The following is a 19,015-nucleotide window of genomic DNA, read 5'->3' on the forward strand; positions in this document are numbered from 1 at the left end:
TATATATATATATATATATATATATATATATATATATATATATATATATATATATATATATATATATATATATATATATATATATATAAGCTTTCATTAAAATATTATATATTAAAATACATTATATATTACACAGTATACATTATTAAAATAATATATAAATTATATTATAATATGACATATTTAAATTATATATATTACTTTTTTAAGTTATATATACATAGTTAATTATATATATTAATCAAGTCTGTATGCTCAGCTTACTTTAATATGGGCTTTCTCAAAATTTAATACTTAATTTGCTGAATACTTTGTTTAATACTTTGCTCAAAAATTATTTTACTTTTCATAATGCAATCAAATCCTGCTGGAAGAAATCAAGTCTCTGCCTACTTTTATTTCCCACTGAAGATTTAGTTTCACTCTGAAAAACATCACATTGCAAAAGTTAAATGTGCTGAACGAACGCTGTTTGATGTTGTCTTTAAGAATAAGGCAAACTCCCAAAACACAGCCAAGCACAATCAAGATGATTCACTGGTAGCGTAACCCGTGTGTGATGTAGCCCGTGACATGCCTGATCTCCTTCCAGCAGTGCTGTGATCTCAGGTGCCGGGCCTTGCGTTCTCTTAATATTCTCTACACAGTGGCAACCAGAGACGTTTGAAGGCCTGATTGGGGTGCCATTAGTATTCACCATAACCTACAACTCCCCCAAAAACCCTCGCGCACCCACAGCGACTCCCTCTTTCATCTGACTCACTCAATCATGGCTGAGCCGTGGGAGTGCTCTCGTTATTTTGAACACGAACGCTCTTGTCTCAGACTGTGAAGGTGAATTTGGTGGAGTGCACCTGGTGGATGAGATTACTGTATGACTAACACGCGCTCTGTTCATTCAGTCCACGGGTGTGAATTATGTAGGGTTGCACGCAATTAACACTCATTATAACAGCGAGGGGGTTGGGAAGACTCTCTTATTTTCACACAGTTCAGCTGAGAGTGTAATGCTCAACAGCACTCAACACATCTGACTTCCACTTTATGTTAATAGAAAATGATTTATGCCTATCACATTATCACAGTTTGAATTTTAAAGAGACAATTTTTTGTTGTTTCACACTTCTACACTTGAAATCTATTCAGCGCCCTCTCTAGATATGCTACTGACTCAAAGTCTATTACAAAAAGCCCCTGTTAAGATTGTTAAGATGCAATTTTAGTCTAAATCAAATGCAATGAAAGGAAAGACCAGAATGCACTGTAATGAGTAATTTCTCATATAAAACAGTGGTTGATTTTAAATATACACTATCATTAAAAAGTTTGGGGTCAATTTTTATATATTTTTGAAAGAGGTCTCTTCTGCTCACCAAGGCTGCATTTATTTGATCAAAAAGTAAAATCAGTAATATTGTGAAATATTATTACGAATTAAAATCAGTTTTTTGACTGAATATATTTTAAGATGTAATTTATTCCTGTGGTCAAAGCTGAATTTTCAGCATCATTACTCCAGTCTTCAGTGTCACATGATCCTTCAGAAATCACTCTAATATGGTGGTTTGCTGCTCAAGAAACATTTCTTATTAATATTATCATCATTGTTGAATTTTTTCATGATTCTTTGAGGAATAGAAAGTTTAAATTGTTCAAAAGAACAGCATTTATTCAAAGAATCTTTGTAAGATAATAATAAATGTATTAAATACTGTTACTTTTGATTAATGTATCAGTGTATATAAATACATACATTATAAGTACAAGCATATAAAATATAAGTATATAAATGCCTCATTCATTCATAATGTAATGCATCCTTGCTGAATAAAAATATTAATTTCTTTTAAACTAAAAAAAAAAAACTTTTGTGCATGCATAAATATATGCAAGGCATGCAACTAAATTGAGGTATCCGTTATTTTATTGATTACTGTGTTCTTTTTATGATACAATATGAAATTATGATGTAAAGTATTAATTTCCTTTAAAAAATCATTCTGACCCCAAACCTTTGAACGATAGTACTGCATTTCATCCAAAATTTATGCATGATACAAACACTTTTTCTTATTACAGAGCATCGTTAGTTTAGCACAAAGCATTTCGATCACAGTCTGTTACCTGGATGTTGTGAATGATGGCTTTGAACTGAGAGGAGCGCTGCATCCAGGTGTTCACCAGCTCCATGGCCCGGTCAAAATTTTTCACATACTCTCCATACATCTTCAGGAAAGGTGCCAGTTTCTGCAGGATGTCCCCGATGCGGGGGTTCAGATCCCTGAGGGGAGAGGGGTGGAAGTCAAGGTTCGCTCATCATTTGTGTCCCAACTCTTTGTGAAGGTCACCCTTCCCTTTCCAAAATTAGACTATTTCTAAACAAAGTTTAGTTTGTGGAAACACATATGTCACTTGGATATTTGGAAACATCCGTTTGTCCTATAAATTCAAAATCCATCCAAAATTTCTAGTTATATCCAAAAGAAAAGAGATTGCATCAGCCACCGTGAAAGCTATTAGTCTAAAATACTCTTCACATTTGCCAAAACATCAATTTAATATTCTGTTAATGTGCCAAGTCTACTGTCTAGAGAATATCATACTATAATTAAGCTAATCAAATATAATACCTGTCATATTTACCCTTTTTAAATTTTTTATTAATAATCTATGTAATCATTTATTAGCATTAACATCTTTTTATAACTATGTTATCGCCTAGTTTATTATATAAAGTTGCATATATAAGTATGCCCAACTTTATCCACATAGGCCTACATACAGTAAAATGACTTAGTACCTTAGTATTTTTGTCTTGCTTTTCAGTACAAATATCTAAACATCAGATATTTTGTCTTGTTTTCTGAATTTAAATCAAAATGAAGTGTTTACGCTTAAAACAAGAAAATAATCTTGTTTTCCCTTTGAATTAAGTTTATATTTCTTACCCCATTGGCAGATATTTTTCTCATTTTAAGCATAAACTGACTTATTTTTTAAACTTTTTCAGAAAACAAGACTTAATATCTTAAGCCATTTTGCTTCTTGAGTAAATGTATCATGATATAAGAATGTTTAGATATTTGTACTGGAAAACAAGACAAAAATACCATGTAAGAATCATTTTTTACTACTACATACTATATAGCATATCTCATCTGCTTGTTTGCTTGTATCATCACAAAATTACATTATTGCCTAGCCCTAATCTGCTAAATGTGACTATAAGGCATAAAGATTGAGATTGAGATATAAACATAAACATCATGATTTTCTGCAAAGCTACTTTGAAACAATGTGTATTGTGAAAAGTGCTGTATATATAAATTTGACTTGACGGCAAGATAAACCATTAGTAACTTTACCATTTTACCATAATAAAATCAATCTCACAGTCTTTCTTTTTTTCTCACCATTCCTCCATGCGTTTCTCCAGCGCGGGCAGCAGGAACTGCTGGTGGAAGCAGTAGATGGAGCAGATGTTGGAGAAGATGCCCATGACCACCTCACAGGGGAAGGAGCTGCGAGCTCGGGCCTCCTCCATCAGCTGGGCGCAGAACACCTGGTCCAGGAGGTGCAGTCTGGACACGTAAGCTTTCTCCGTATGCAGCAGCTCATTAGCAATGTTAAACACCCGCTGCTGAACTGACAGCTGGAAAACCAGAAAATGTTGGCGGAATAATGAGTTTGAACAAACCTGTGACAACAAGATGGACTGAAGTGCATAGACTAAGTCTCATTCTTTCTAACAGTAAGAACTTTTAAAAACATTCAAATTTAAAGAATTTTGTGATTTTGAAAAAGGTTTCTTATGCTCACCAAGCATACATTTATTTGACCAAAATACAAATAATTAAAAATAACAAATACCAATAATTAAAAAAAAAAAAAAAAGATACTTTTTTCCAGGATTTTTGAATGAATATAGAAAGTTTAAAACAAAACATTTAACTAAAATAGAAATCTTTAGTAAAATTATTACATTGTTGCTGAATAAAAGTATTAATTTTAATTAAAATTAAACTTTACTGACCCTAAAATTAAGAATGGTATAAAATAAATAAATAATAAAATATAACATTTTATTAAATAAATATAAAAACCTATGTAATTTGTATATCATGTATTTTAAAAATTATTTTAACAATTAAATGTAATATTTATTTATTATATATATATATATATATATATATATATATATATATATATATATATATATATATATATATATATATATATATATATATATAAATAAATTTATTATATAGAGAAATTTAATATATATTACATAAGCATATATGGTTAAAGTAAATGTTTATATGATTCATTTTTATGAATAATAAATAGTAAATTATATATATATATAATTATAATTATATAACATAATTATATTATTAATGTTTTTTTCATACATAGGGTTATGGTTAATTAATACTTTTTTAAATTATATATTAAAATGCATTACATACAAAACAATACTTTAAAGTATAAATATATATCATTTTATAATATATAATTAGAATTGTTATTATACAATATATAAATAACATTAAATTATACAGAGACATTAATTAAAAATAAATGAAAAATATTTAAAATATAAAAATAGTTTTTAAAATAAATGGTAAAATACAGATTATGTTTATATTTAATAATATTTCATATTTATAAATACATATATTAAAAGTATATATTTTAGTCAGGGTTTCTTGCACCAAATTTGTAATTTATCTCTTAGAATTAATTAAGCTGTTCATGTATATGTATGCGTTTATGTGTATTCACAATATAGAAGTCAATATGGAGTTTTTGGTAATACCCTGGTACCAAGAGGGAGATCAATCCATGACTAAATTATTTAACAATTTCCCAAATAAGTACCTATATAAGTCCTCACCTCAGTGGAGTCCTGTCGTTCAGCTTTAGGCAGAGGTTGAAGGGCCATGGGATTCATCTCACTCTCATCCCCGCTGCCCTCCTCCATATCACTGTCTCCCTCTGAGTCTCTGCCGCCCTCCACACCACTGGCCCCCTCTCCTTCGGGCCCCTCGGCATAGCCACAAGCAAGCCCGGGCCCTGGACTGCAGGGGCAAATCTCCCTCTCATGACCGACCCGATCCTCGTCCCCGACGAAGCAGAGTTCCTCGCTGTGTGAGGGCGAGCTGATGCTGTCGATACCACTGTCTCTATTGGCCAGCTTCCCATCCATCTGTGATGGTGGGAGGGACAAGCGATCCGAGGGGATTTCTGATTGGTTGGCTGTGAGGTCCCTCATTTCCATGGTGTCCAGCAGTTTATCAGAGGCACCGTAGCCCGATTCCATAGAGAGGCGCTTTTCTGAGCAAGACGCCCCGAGTTCACTGTCATCCTCCTCGGTTTCATCCACCTCGTCTTCCTCCTCCTTTTCTTCTTTCTCAACCTCCTCCTCGGCCAGCGGCACCTCTAGTGGTTCCTGAAGGGACGTGCAGGGCAGGATGAACTCCGACGGTGGAGGGCTAAACGACCCAGAGGCGGCCTGCTGTTCAGGGACCCGTGGGGTACACATCACTCCCCCAGTGATATCTGGTACCACAATGATCTGCTCCCTAAAAAAAAAAAAAAAAAAAAAGATAAAAAAAATAAAAACAAGTTACATATGACAAATATATATTTCTAAATATATGTATATAAATATTTAAAACACCACATAGCGAGCACTGTATTAAAATAATATAATAAAATAAAAAACAAATATTACATTAAAAAATTAAATTAAATTAAATTAAAATAAATTTCCTTTGGTTGGATTTTTTCTATCTCAATATCCTTAAGACAAAAATTTACTTTAGGGAAGAAAAAAAAAAAAAAAAAGTGTTTTCAGACAACATATATTGGATTAATTCATTCTTTCGCCGCTGGCAAATTAAACGTAAAAGTAAAGTCTTAATATCTTAATATTCTTCTTCCCAAGTACATCTTGCTTATCATTACATTTTAATCTAAAGTAAATGAAATAAAAATACATTTATGAACAATAAAAACGTTGAATGAATACATTTAGAAAGATTTATGCTTAAAAAATAAGAACCTATAGCTATATTCTCTAAAAAGTCTTAATATCTAATGCAATTCTTCTAAAAGTACAAATTGCTTTACCTTAATTTTAAAACCAAAGTAAATAAAAATATCAATTTAGGAAGATGTATGGTTAAAAATAAGAAACTCTAGCTGCATTCTCTAAAAAAAATGCAGTTCTGCTTCTTCACTTGTTTTCAAGAACAATATTTTTACTGGAAAACAAGACAAAAATACTGATTAATAAATCATTTTTGGCAGTGAGATTAAAGATATAACTTCTTGTTTACCTGTGATCAACAAACGGAGATATCATTACTCGAGAACACCAAATCAGAACTGTAGTTATGAATAATAAACTCTGCCGTAATCTAAAAAGCGGCTCCAGTAACAAGCGCTCGAATGATTGTGATCTCTCACCTCTCAAACTTCTCGATGAGCGAGAGGACACAAGTGGGGGAGGAGCTTCCCTCTGCTCTCGGTAAGGTGCCGCGTGATTGGCGGGGGTCGGCGGGGAGCGGGCGGGAGGGTGGAGGTGGGAGGGGCTTGTCCGGGGGGCGTGGCCGTCGCGCGCTCTGCTGCTGGAGATGAGGGGGTTTCGGGGGCACTGAACGAGACAGAATCAATACGCAAATCAATACATGAGACTGGTGCACGATCACATGACCGCACCACAGACAGACACGGATCAAATTGGAACAACAGGGCAGAATAACAAGTAGTTTTATTAGATTGCATCATATTGCATATTATATTATAACATAAATTTTACATGAGGTCAAAGAAAATACAGTAAACATTAAAATAACGGTGACCTCAATTTAGTTAAAAGTTTTGCATGTATTTAATATGCATAAAACAGACTATCGTTAAAAAGATTTGGACATTTAAAAAAAAAAAAATGTAATTAAGAAATTTATAATTTTGTTAATTTAATAAACAGTAAAGACATAATTACAAAAAAAAATTACATTTAAAAAATGTTTCATTAAAAATTCCGGGGGAAAAAGGATAGGTGTTTCCACAAAAATATTAGGCAGCACAATAGTTTCCAAAGTAATAGAAAAGTTTTTTAAGCAGCAAATTAGCATATTAGAAAGATTTCTGAAGGAAAATTCAGCTTTGCATCACAGGAATAAATTACATTTTAAAATATATTCAAACAGAAAACAGTCACTTTAAATTGTAATAATATTTCACTGTTTTTACTGTATTTTTGATCAAATAAATGCAGCTTTGGTGAAAATAAAAGACGTCTTTAAAAAACATTAAAAAATCTCGCTGACCACAAACTTTTGAACAGTACTGTAGCTATCGAGTCTCATTTTCATATGCACATATTTAAATAAATAACAACAAATTTTCCGCCATTCCTCAAATAAAGCTATTTTATGGCTTCACAAGACTTGAAATATAGCATAAATATTGCATTTTGTCACTTTTAGAACTTGATGTCCTGTGTTCACTGTATTTGTGGATTGTATAGAAACAAATAGCTTGGTCATTCTTCAGTATACATTATTTTGTGTCATGATGGTGAGTAAATGATGATAGAAGTTTCATTTTTGGCTGAACCGTTCCCTTTAAATGTACAGAACGTACCTTGAGGCTTTGGCCCAGGTAAAGGTGGGCGTGTTTTAGGGGGTGGAGGCGGGACGTCCTGAGGTCCGTTCTCACTTGTGCCATTGCAGTGCTGTGCTTCCAGGGGTCCAGGGTCAGAGCAGAGGCGCTGTGGGGTCTCGTGGGCTCCGAGGCAGGGGCCTGGCTCAAGGGACAGACTCTTGGTTAGAAGCCGTGGACTGGTGGTGGACGGGCCTGACAGAAAGAGAGAGTGCAGACTCGCTTTGATTTGGAGAATCTGAATGAAGGGAGTAAACCATGCCTGGTGTTCTTTATCATTTACAACCAATAACTTGTTATTGGTTTCATTTGAGTAGGTTTTGGCCGAAATAAGACTTGTTTTGCGAATTTGAGTTGAAATACGCCACTCTCTCTTTCATAGCCAGAGCTTTGTGATATAACAGCAGCATGTACACAATACAGCGAGGGTCATTAATGTGGATAAAATTGGCTTTGGCAAGAAAATAAAACAGTTACTTGTAAACAATGTGAGTAATTTCAAATGAATGACCAAAACAGTCACATTTCCTGCATTTCCTAACAACTTTTACCATCAGAAGATTTTGTAAGATGATGAATGTTTCAACATGTCAATGAAGTCACCACAACAATGAGAAGAAAAAAAGAGAAACAAAAACAGGATGTGTTTATGTTCATTTTTACAGAGAGATGGACTGATTCATATTAAGTGCTATAATGACCTGTGTTGTTCAAAAGTTTGGGGTCAGTAAGATATAAATGTCTCTTATTGCTCACCAAGACTGCATTTATCTGATCAAAAATACAGTAAAAACAGTAATAATGTGAAATATTATTACAATTTAAAATAAATTATTTCTATTTGAATATATTTTAAAATGTAATTTATTCCTGTGCTGCAAAGCTGAATTTTCAGCATCATTACTCCAGTCTTCAGTGTCACATGATCCTTCAGAAATCAGAAACTTTGATTCTAATTCAAAACTTTGGTTGGAAACTTTACAGAATACTTTTGATCTTTTTTTCACTTTTGATCAATTTAATGCATTCCTGCTGAATAAAAGTATTAATTTCTTTAAAAACCCCAAACATTTGAACAGTAATGAATATAACCTCGTGGTAATGAGAACAGAAATACTTATCTTTAAAAGATGCTGCAAAATATTATTTTTCAATCATGCAAAAACTCAATCCACTGCCATTCAAAAAGTACATTTAAAAAGTAAAATCTGTCTCATCATTGCTAGCATGATCATCTCAGACAGGAAACACTTTAAGAATCAACAAGAGAGAAGAAAACAAGACAGGCAAATTCAATTCAGCCTAATTTAATGGAGCCGGCTGGGCGTAATGGATTACAGTTCGGCTGAGTGATGTGTCTGAACGGCAGAAAGCATAAATGTACAACACGTTTTCACACAAATCACCTCTGGCTCAATAAACTGCGAGTCCAGATCCAGTGATAAGTCCAAGTATATACTCCACATCAATCTTGGGCTTAAATTACACACTGGTTTGTGCTGACACAATGTGAACATGACATCAAACTGTGTAAAAAGACTTCTGGGTAATCGGGGAGAGCAGGACAGCGCTCTGTGTTGGGCCGTCATGTGTTAAGTAGGTCAGTGTGTTAAAGTGCCAGTCGCTACTGTGTATATTTGCCTGTTCAGCTCAATCAGCGTAAGATATTGTGAGTTTGGATCTAGTGACATAACAAAATTCACAGCTACAAACGACGCACACGTAAATATGATTTGAAGGGCTTTGATATCAAAATGAGCACAGTCAGGAAAAAATCTTGTTGGAATTTCTTAAAGTGGCACAGACGGGTCAGATGGTGGGCAGACCCGCCGTCTTGATGACGTTGCCATTTTTAAAAAAAGCTCGCCTGTCCCCCTACAAAGAGCTAATTGGTTCCATATGGTGACACTCATACCAGCTAGTGAAGGCAGGGGGCTGAAATGACTTCCACATGCTCCACCAAAATTACTTAAAGGTGAAGAAAGGCTAGCGAGGGAGAAAACCAGAGTTATCCTAGCCGCAGATTTGGATTCGCAGCGCATGTTGTTTTTCCCATGTGTTCTGGAGTTCCTGTACGGGAAAGGGATGTGTGCTGTGACCTACAAGCCCGTTTGAGCTGGGACGGATTAAATATGTATCAAAAGAACAGGCCCATCCAAAACACATAAACTTGAAAGGCATATAAAGATCATATAAACTTTTCAAAAAATTTTTTTTAGTAATTGTCTTTTTACTGACATTTCAAATAGCAGGAGTACACTATGTTACGTGGTGTTTTTATTCGCATAAACTTGAAGGGCATGAAGACAAAATTATTATTATTTTTTTTTTTGTAATTGTCTTTGTACTGTTACTGTAAATAGCATGAATATACTATGCTTTACATTTGGTATGGTATCCTGGGTGGTAGTTTTATATATATATATATATATATATATATATATACACATATACATACACACACACATTTTAGATACTTTTAAGATTTTTTTGTTTGTTTGTTTATATTTATATTTTTTTCCCATTTTTCAAGTAAAATTAAATGAATATTAGAAATGCTGCCTTGGCAACTAGCTGAAATGAAACCAATTCAAGTTTCAAGTTAATGTTTATTCTATTTCATGTAGCAAATGTTTTTTAATTTAATCATAAAATGATATATACAGTAGGTCTACAGTATATAAAGTGCAATTATTGGAGTACATTTTGAAAAATTGGAAAATACTATTTTAGTCTGTGTATTTCAAAATTTCATGTTTAATTAAATGCGTTACTGGTCATTACTTGTAATTACTTGAGGAATTTACAAACAATTTCTGAAAAAAAAAGCATTTTCATTGCATCATTGTAAAATGTAAAATATATTATAGCCAGACTCTGCTAAATGCAACTATAAAGAATGAAAATATTATAAAATATTATTATATAAATATTATGAAGATATTATAAATATAAACATAATAGTTTTCTATAAAGCTGCTTTAATGTGTATTGTTAAGTGCTATCCAAAATAAAATTAACTTGACTTTTAGATTTGATTTACAGTAACCCTGAAGAATGATTTTAGGGTGTTAAGTGAATTAGTTACTAACGCATGTCAGTCTGCTTTTAAGTCTATATGATCTTCTTGTCTCTAGATGCGGCTCTTCAGTGTAAGTCTAATGTTTTTTCCAAATTTCTTTTCATGTTTTATCATCTGAAAATTGTTTAAAAACTAAATGCTTAGAAAAGCAACAGCACACTGTTCTACAACAAAACATGATTTGAGAAACCATTAATATTCACATGCTGAAATGCAATACCTAGTGTAAGGGGTTTGTTCAGATACATAACCCTACATATGGCAATAATGCCACTAAAAAGTGTTGCTTAATGCTAATTATACAAGCTTATTCCCCAAAATAACATTTTAAAACATGAATTTTACAGAGATGAACCCAGAAACCAACTGTTACATTTCTATTCAAAAGAACCTAACTAGTTTCTCACATGCTCTCTGAGACAGACTTCTTTTTCCATAGCAGACAGAGAAAAAAAATATTTCCATTTGCAGGCACAAAGCCTAAAGTCAATTCAGGCACAAACTCATCAAGACGTCTAAACAGATGGGAAAATTTCTCCTGTATGGCCAAAAGTATGCATTTTAATGAAGACTAGCATTACATGCTCATACTACAAATTCAATGTCATCAAAATAAAGCGCTGTTGAAATATGCTTCATACAGCCGTCTTCTCTTTTGAGAAGTTTACTTCTGACTGACTGATATTTTCATGCTCCATTTCTCCTGAAGGCATAAAGTGCAGACAGGGGGCTTTTAGGGCCATGAAGATAAAGCAGAGACAGACATACTATTGGAGTAAAAATATCCTGTACTGCTCTACAATTCAGAGACTTAAGATTAATCCTTGACATGCTTTGGCAGCAGTTTATTAAAGGAATAATTCACCTCCAGTTCAGTCTTCACCCTCATGTCATTCCTAATCCATATGAAAAAGAGAAGTTATGCCACTTTTTAGTCTTTTTTGGAGCATCTTCACAGCCTCTGGTCACAATACCCTTTCACTGCGGCAGCTTGGAGTTTTTTCAAAAAAATGTATTTTGTGTAGCATAAAAGTAGCAGTTTGAACGAAAATTCAAGGTATATGGGGACATTTTTTCCTATGAGCTTTGTCTCATATGTATATTCAGTTTTATAGTAAAACATTTTAACAATGTTAAATTAGGGCTGCACAATATATCATTTCAGCATCGATATCGCGATATGCGCATTCCGCAATAGTCACATCGCAGTATGTGCGATGTTTAGTATACTGATCGTTGAATTTATACTGACCGTTTTCTTTGCTCATTCACAGACACGGTATCTACACCAGACGCGACAGCTGTCGTGTTGTGCCAACCCGCACCGCAATAGATAAAGTCTGTCTACACTGGATGCGACAAAGCGACCTTTGCAAATTATCTGAACTTTGTGTCAGTACGTCATTAATAGAACGAGGCATACTTTGTCGTGTTGCACCGCATCCAGTGTAGACAGCATCACTGATTATAACGGGTTCTATAGTATTTTGTCGCATCGTGACACATCCAGTGTAGACACCATCACTGATTATAATGGCTTCTACAGCATTTTGTCACATCGCATCCAGTGTAGACAGCATCACTGATTATAACAGGTTCTATAGTATTTTGTCACGTCGCATCCAGTGCAGACAGCATCACTGATTATAACAGGTTCTATAGTATTTTGTCACGTCGCATCCAGTGCAGACAGCATCACTGATTATAACAGGTTCTATAGTATTTTGTCACGTCGTGCCGCATCCATTGTAGACAGCATCACTGATTATAACAGGTTCTATAGTATTTTGTCACGTCGCATCCAGTGCAGACAGCATCACTGATTATAACAGGTTCTATAGTATTTTGTCACGTCGTGCCGCATCCATTGTAGACAGCATCACTGATTATAATGGGTTCTATAGTATTTTGTCACATCGCATCCAGTGTAGACAGCATCACTGATTATAATGGCTTCTACAGCATTTTGTCACATCGCATCCATTGTAGACAGCATCACTGATTATAACAGGTTCTATAGTATTTTGTCACGTCGCATCCAGTGCAGACAGCATCACTGATTATAACAGGTTCTATAGTATTTTGTCACGTCGTGCCGCATCCATTGTAGACAGCATCACTGATTATAATGGGTTCTATAGCATTTTGTCACATCGCATCCAGTGTAGACACCATCACTGATTATAATGGCTTCTATAGTAGGCTATTTTGTCACGTCGCACCATGCTGCTCGCATTTAGGTCTAATTTGTACAGTGAAGACTGTAGTGTTATGCAGTGTTATTTTACATTTGATTAGGCTATTCAGTTTCTGTACCTGAATACTGATAGACTTACCTGAAAAATATAAAGCACTGTTTATTTCATTTGTATCTTTGTTCTATTACATTTATCTATGCTTGTAATTTCTTTATTTTCTATGCTGATTTACTCACCTAAAATCACCCCAATCATTGATTATTTTTTTCCAGATAGAGCTATTCAAGTCATTTGGTAATTTTTTTTTTCATATCGCAATATATATTGCAGAAAAATGTGTGTTGTTTTTTTCCAATATCGTGCAGCCCTATATGGTGTATTTAATATGCTTTCTCCCAAAAAATAAAGCTTAAATTTGTCAATTTGATTACTAGTTTGATCAGAAGGTTAGTTTTATGAGATCAAATTTGTAACTTCACATGAGCCATATATAAGCCAATATCACATAAACAAGAGTGCTGTTTTTCCAGAATATCAGCACAATTGCAAATGTCATATTGACTTTATAAAACAGTTAAATACGTTAACATTAACAAGTTAACACTGTGAGTTACATTTTAGACACAATGTTGTCTTTTTAATATTTGTCTACAACTGCATTAAACAGTGCTTAAATACACCTAAATACTACTTCAGATGCAACTTCTGCAGTGCCAAGATGGAATTTATTGAATTTATCGATTAAATGTAAGAATTTGACAAATGATGCAAATGCATACTTCCAAGGTCATAAAATGCCATTATAAAAGGTAAAAAAATTCCTGTGGAAATCACTTTAAGGGGCAAATATTGCCTTGTAGTGGATTCGTATTGCACTCATAGTTAATTTCTGTCACTGCTGTAAACTAACACCACACATAATATGAAAAAATATGAAAAACTTATGTATAGACAGCTGTCCATGACAGGCCTAAACCATTCCAGGTACACTGCAAAAAATTATTTTCCAAAATTGCAAATAAACCATATTTTAAAAGGAAACACTTTAGGCTTTATACTTCAAAATGCTGTGTTTAATTCAAATGTGTTACTTGCAGTTTCATTGTAATTATTTGTGAAATTTACTAGCAGTTTCTGAGGGAAAATGGTTTCACTACCATTTTTATCGGTGTACAAACACAAAAACACATTCTTCAAAATATTGTCTATTGTCATCGTCAAAATCACAAATATCAATTTTGTGTTAATATCGCACACCCCATTATACAGCTTTTGAAACAACTTAAGGTGAGTAAATGATGACAGAATTTCCATTTTTTGTTGAACTATCCCTTTAAGAAACTCACTTCCAAAGGGAAGCCCGTGTGACGGACATCTGTAAGTATAATCTGAATTACCCATGATTCAATAGAACATCTGCCTCACCACCAGCTTCCCTAACAAAACCACTTTGAAGACATTCCGTGCCAGATTTTCCTATTGACTGTAGCAGTTTGCATTTCAATAACAAGACCCGTGGCTTCACTTCAAAAGATTTCCAATCAAAAATCGAAAGTCCCCAGTAAACTATTTAGCAATATGTTAATGAGCAGTTCTTTAGTCACAACTGAACCTAAAAGAAACTGCCAACCTGGCTAAAACCAAAGGAAAACATTTCAAGGTCAAACTCGGAGCGTGAAATCAGGACATCGGCGCACACCTCGTGCATGAGCAAACAGGATGTACTGCACCTGCACTGTCAGGAAGTGACTATTAAAGACATTCACACATTAGGATGCAGGTCAAATTTTTCTCCTAAATGGTGCCAAGAGGCCTGTAAAAAATGAGCTGTGGTCCGGTGGAGACAGGTGGAGGTATTGCTGGCTAGGCACTGAGGCACAGCGGACTCACGTTTGACAACCTCTGCAGAAATCTCCACCCCATGGGTCTGATATCAGGATATCGGTTATCTCTTCACAATTCAGATTGATGTCTACACTATAAAACCACACAGAAACTCTCTTATTTGAATGATGATGCACTTCGCAGCTTGTCAGACACATTTGCTTTTTTACACTGGTGAAAGAAAAACAGTGTAGAAACAATTTTCACTCAGAAATTGCTAGTAAATTCCACAATTATTTATAAAAAAATCTTTGTTTACAGGTTACATTGAATTAAAAGTGAGATTTTTGAAAAAGAATGACTGAAATAGCATTTTCTTATATTAGGCTATTTCAGTAAAATGTACTCTTTAATAATCTTTGCTTTGTTTACAACTAGAAATGTTTTTTTTTACCATGTATAGAGGCTACTCAAAATTCAAACCATATGGTTTCCTTCTGGGGTCAGCATTTTTTTTTTTTTTTTTTTTGGAAGACAGATTCATTAAAATGCTCAAAAATGACCGTTAAGACATTTATAATGCTACAAAAATTTATATTTTAAATAAACTTTCTATTCATAAAAGGATACTGGTAAAAATGTTTCATGGTTTTTCCACACAAATATCAACACTGAAAATAATAAGAAATGTTTTTTAGTAGTAAATCAGCAAATGATTTCTAAAGGATCATGTGAAACTGAAGACTGGAGTAATGATCCTGAAAATTCAGCTTTGCATCACAGTTTTAAACATTTTAAAATATATTAAAATAGAAAGGAGTCGTTTTAAATTTTTAGTTTTTGCTGCATTTTTGATCAAATAAATGCAGACAATAAATAAGCATAAGATACTTTAAACATTTAATAATCCTCCCAGTCCCAAACTATTGAACAGTATAGATTATGAATTATAATGACATCAGAATAATATTGGGTGAAATTGTCAAATTAATCTATACTTCTCAGTATTTACTGAATTATATTGTTATTCATTATTTATATTTATAATCACATTTCTCACTTCATCTCACTTATTCATCATCTTGTTTTTTTGTTTGTTTTCTTATCCTACTTTACAAAGAAGCTACACCATTTCAGTCTTTCTACTTAATTTTTTTTTTTTTTAAATCACATTTAATTAATTGTGCTACTTGTCCTTTCTTTGTGATTATTTGTAAATTTACTAGCAATTTCTGAATGAAAACTAAGTAAACCCCACACCAATTTTCTTGGTCTATGCCTGTGTTTGGTAACAAAGATAAAATAGGGCACTTGTGGTTAGAGATGTGTCAGTCTGTGATTAGGGCTTCCTCACGTTACAATAACATGACCAGTCAGAATCCCTGTGCCTGTCAGCCAATTCGGGATCAATAAGACATTTAGAACCACACCACTTTGCTGATTCATCTATCTTATGTGACTTTCCATGAATATTTCATGAGCTCACCGATATGGAATGGAAACAGGCTCCTCAGAAATGCCAGACGTCAGTTTTTATATCTATTGTTCTGCTCATCTCAACATGCAGGGAATATAAAGCGTAACAGCAAACATCAGGCCGCTGCAGCTACAGAAAGACACGCCGGGGAAAGCAAACTTTCTCTTTGATAATATCTATTCCACCATGTGCTGAGGGATGTGTTGAAACAGAAGGACTATTTTTATCCTGATCAGGAGCGTGTGCACTGACAGGACAGTCAACACGCTGATGTTACACACAATCTAAGCCGCAGCGAAGATAGTCTCTCATCTAAACACAGCCAAGACGCAAGTGAAGATGACACTGCATAACAATGCACAGCCTGTGAAGCAGAAAAACAAGTCTTTATCACAGTACCCGAAAAGCTGTCCAAAAATCTGCAGGGAAACATTACTGGAGTCTTTGGAAGGTTTAAGGCAAAGCTATCACAGGTGAAGAGGGTAAAAACTGTGCTAATAGATATCCCCATATTTCCCCAGTTAATTAAGACTTTTTGTATAACAAGTGTTCTTGCACTAATTTGAATATATTTGAAGAACAGAAATCTGAAATTTGGTTGAAGCCAGTTTCAAAATGCTCATTAAGAATATACATAGGAATTCAGAATATAGATATGAACAAAACTGTAAAGTTTAGTGTATGCAAGTGCTGCTGAAGTGGAGATTTCTGATTCAGCCTTTAAAAATATGTAATGTAATTGAAATATTCAGACACAAATAAAGTGCAATAAAATAAACACTTATAAGTGTATATGATTTCTTTCCAGTAGTCTAAAAAAAAAATAACACATGCCAAATAGCCCAAGATCTCAACTTATTTTGCCTTTAGTGCCGTGCCTTTAAAGGTATAGTTCTTTTAAAACTGAAAATTAGCTTCAAATGCTCTCATTTACAGGCCATCCAACATGGTCCAGCTTCATTTGTTTATTTATTGGAACAGATTTGGAGAAATTTAGCATTACATCACTTGCTCAGCAATGGATCCTCTGCAGTGAATGGGTGCCGTCAGAATGAGAGTCCAAACAGCTGATAAAAACATCACAATAATCCACAAGTAATCCACACCACTCCAGTCCATCAATTAACACCTTGTGTAGTGAAAAGCTGCATGTTTGCAACAAACAAATACATCATTAAGGCATTTTCAATTTCAACCATTGCTTTTAGTCCAAATAAGTGTCTATAATACGCATGTAAATGGTGCTTGATCTGTGCATATTTCTCTCCTGATTCAGACGAGATGACTTTTTCACCAAAGAAAGCAATATTATGGATAGAGGATTTATATTTTAGCTGGATGCAACGGTTTGAAGTTAAAAATGATTTGTTTCTGACAAACACACAGTTTTCTTCTTCACAAGAAGTTAATTGATGGACTGGAGTGGTGTGGATTATTGTGATGTTTTTATCAGCTGTTTGGACTCTCATTCTGACGGCACCCATTCACTGCAGAGGATCCATTGGTGAGCAAGTGATGTCATGCTAAATTTCTCCAAATTATCAAATACATCTTGGATGGCCTGTATGAGAATATATTTTCTTCAAGTTTTCATTTTTGGTGAACTATTCCTTTAAGAAAACTACTGCAATCAGAACAACAGAAGCTTAAAGACTCTTAATAGGTGACCTACTGAAGGTGGTCAATAATGTAGATTAAACCAGGCGTAGACAGCTGTGCCTCTGAAGGCTGCGGTAATGGGTCAGACACCAGCAAAACACCACTGCACACATCTGCCACCCAATCTCCTATATAAATCTAAACAAATTCACACATCAATCAATGCATTGCATCAAAAAGGCCACTACAACACCAGTGCATGAAACTTAATAGTGTTTTCAGGGAAAACTTGCGATGCATAAAGTTTCAGTAGATACACTTGAATGTAATTCATTCATTTACGAAATGCAGCAGTCCAAAAGAACGCAACGCTGAAATGGATACTGTAGTCAGGCACACCCACTCTGTGGTGAGTTGTCAGCTAACTGCCATTGTTTTGATGTATCATACGGTGCCTTTTGATTTTTAAAATAACAGATTGTCAGCTCATCAGACATGGAATGACGAAACCGACATTGCATTCACATAGCCAGACCTTGACAACAACATGGAAACACAAACAAACACACCAACAGCGCACATTCCCTAATGATGGCAGGTGCATGCTGTCTCTGCATCATCAAATAACCTTCAAAAGGCATGCATACAGCAAACGCAGGGGTCGGCGACAGCAGTAGTAGTGCCACACACACGTCTACATGTCAGGCTGCACTGCATGTCGCCCTGCATCCGTGTGCAGCAGGCATGATGCACCAGCCTGCAAAATGTAGGTGAAGCGCCAGCGGTATTCCACAGACAATTCAAAATGTGCAGGTCGGTGTGATTTATCATGTGCATAGGAAAGGTGCATGTCATTAATTTTACTCCATTGCATGTAAAAGCCCATCCCCCTCCACCAAAAAGAAAAGAAAAAAAATCAGGATCAAAGCATTAAAATTTAACCCAAAGCCAAAATATACATTTTATGACAATGCATGCTGAAAATAATCAACTGTCAGTGCAAATTATGCATGTAAAGACAGCAGATGGTGAATACACCCACTTTACATACTGACATAGTGAACTATTGAACATGCATGTATAATATTCCGACCATGATGGTGTAGCCTATATGATGCTGCAGATGAGCATACAACATTGCATAAGCTTAAACTACAGTTA

At 34.4% G+C, this 19,015-nt stretch overlaps 1 protein-coding gene across 5 annotated transcripts in view; it reads right to left on the reverse strand.

The window, feature by feature from the left end:
• The window catches only part of fgd1 (FYVE, RhoGEF and PH domain containing 1), a 50,206-nt gene that overhangs the window by 11,629 nt on the left and 19,562 nt on the right, over positions 1–19,015 (reverse strand). For 2 of the 5 annotated variants that reach the window (XM_058785209.1, XM_058785211.1), the window contains exons 2-6: positions 7,657–7,815; positions 6,475–6,661; positions 4,898–5,585; positions 3,414–3,652; positions 2,125–2,281 (exon numbers count right to left, since the gene is read on the reverse strand). In XM_058785209.1, the coding sequence (XP_058641192.1) occupies positions 2,125–2,281; positions 3,414–3,652; positions 4,898–5,585; positions 6,475–6,661; positions 7,657–7,815 (1,430 nt within the window). The other 3 variants (XM_058785208.1, XM_058785210.1, XM_058785212.1) reach the window with 2 other exon arrangements.

This window comes from Onychostoma macrolepis, chromosome 08, assembly GCF_012432095.1.
Source record: "Onychostoma macrolepis isolate SWU-2019 chromosome 08, ASM1243209v1, whole genome shotgun sequence".
NCBI classification, from domain to species: Eukaryota; Metazoa; Chordata; class Actinopteri; order Cypriniformes; family Cyprinidae; genus Onychostoma; species Onychostoma macrolepis.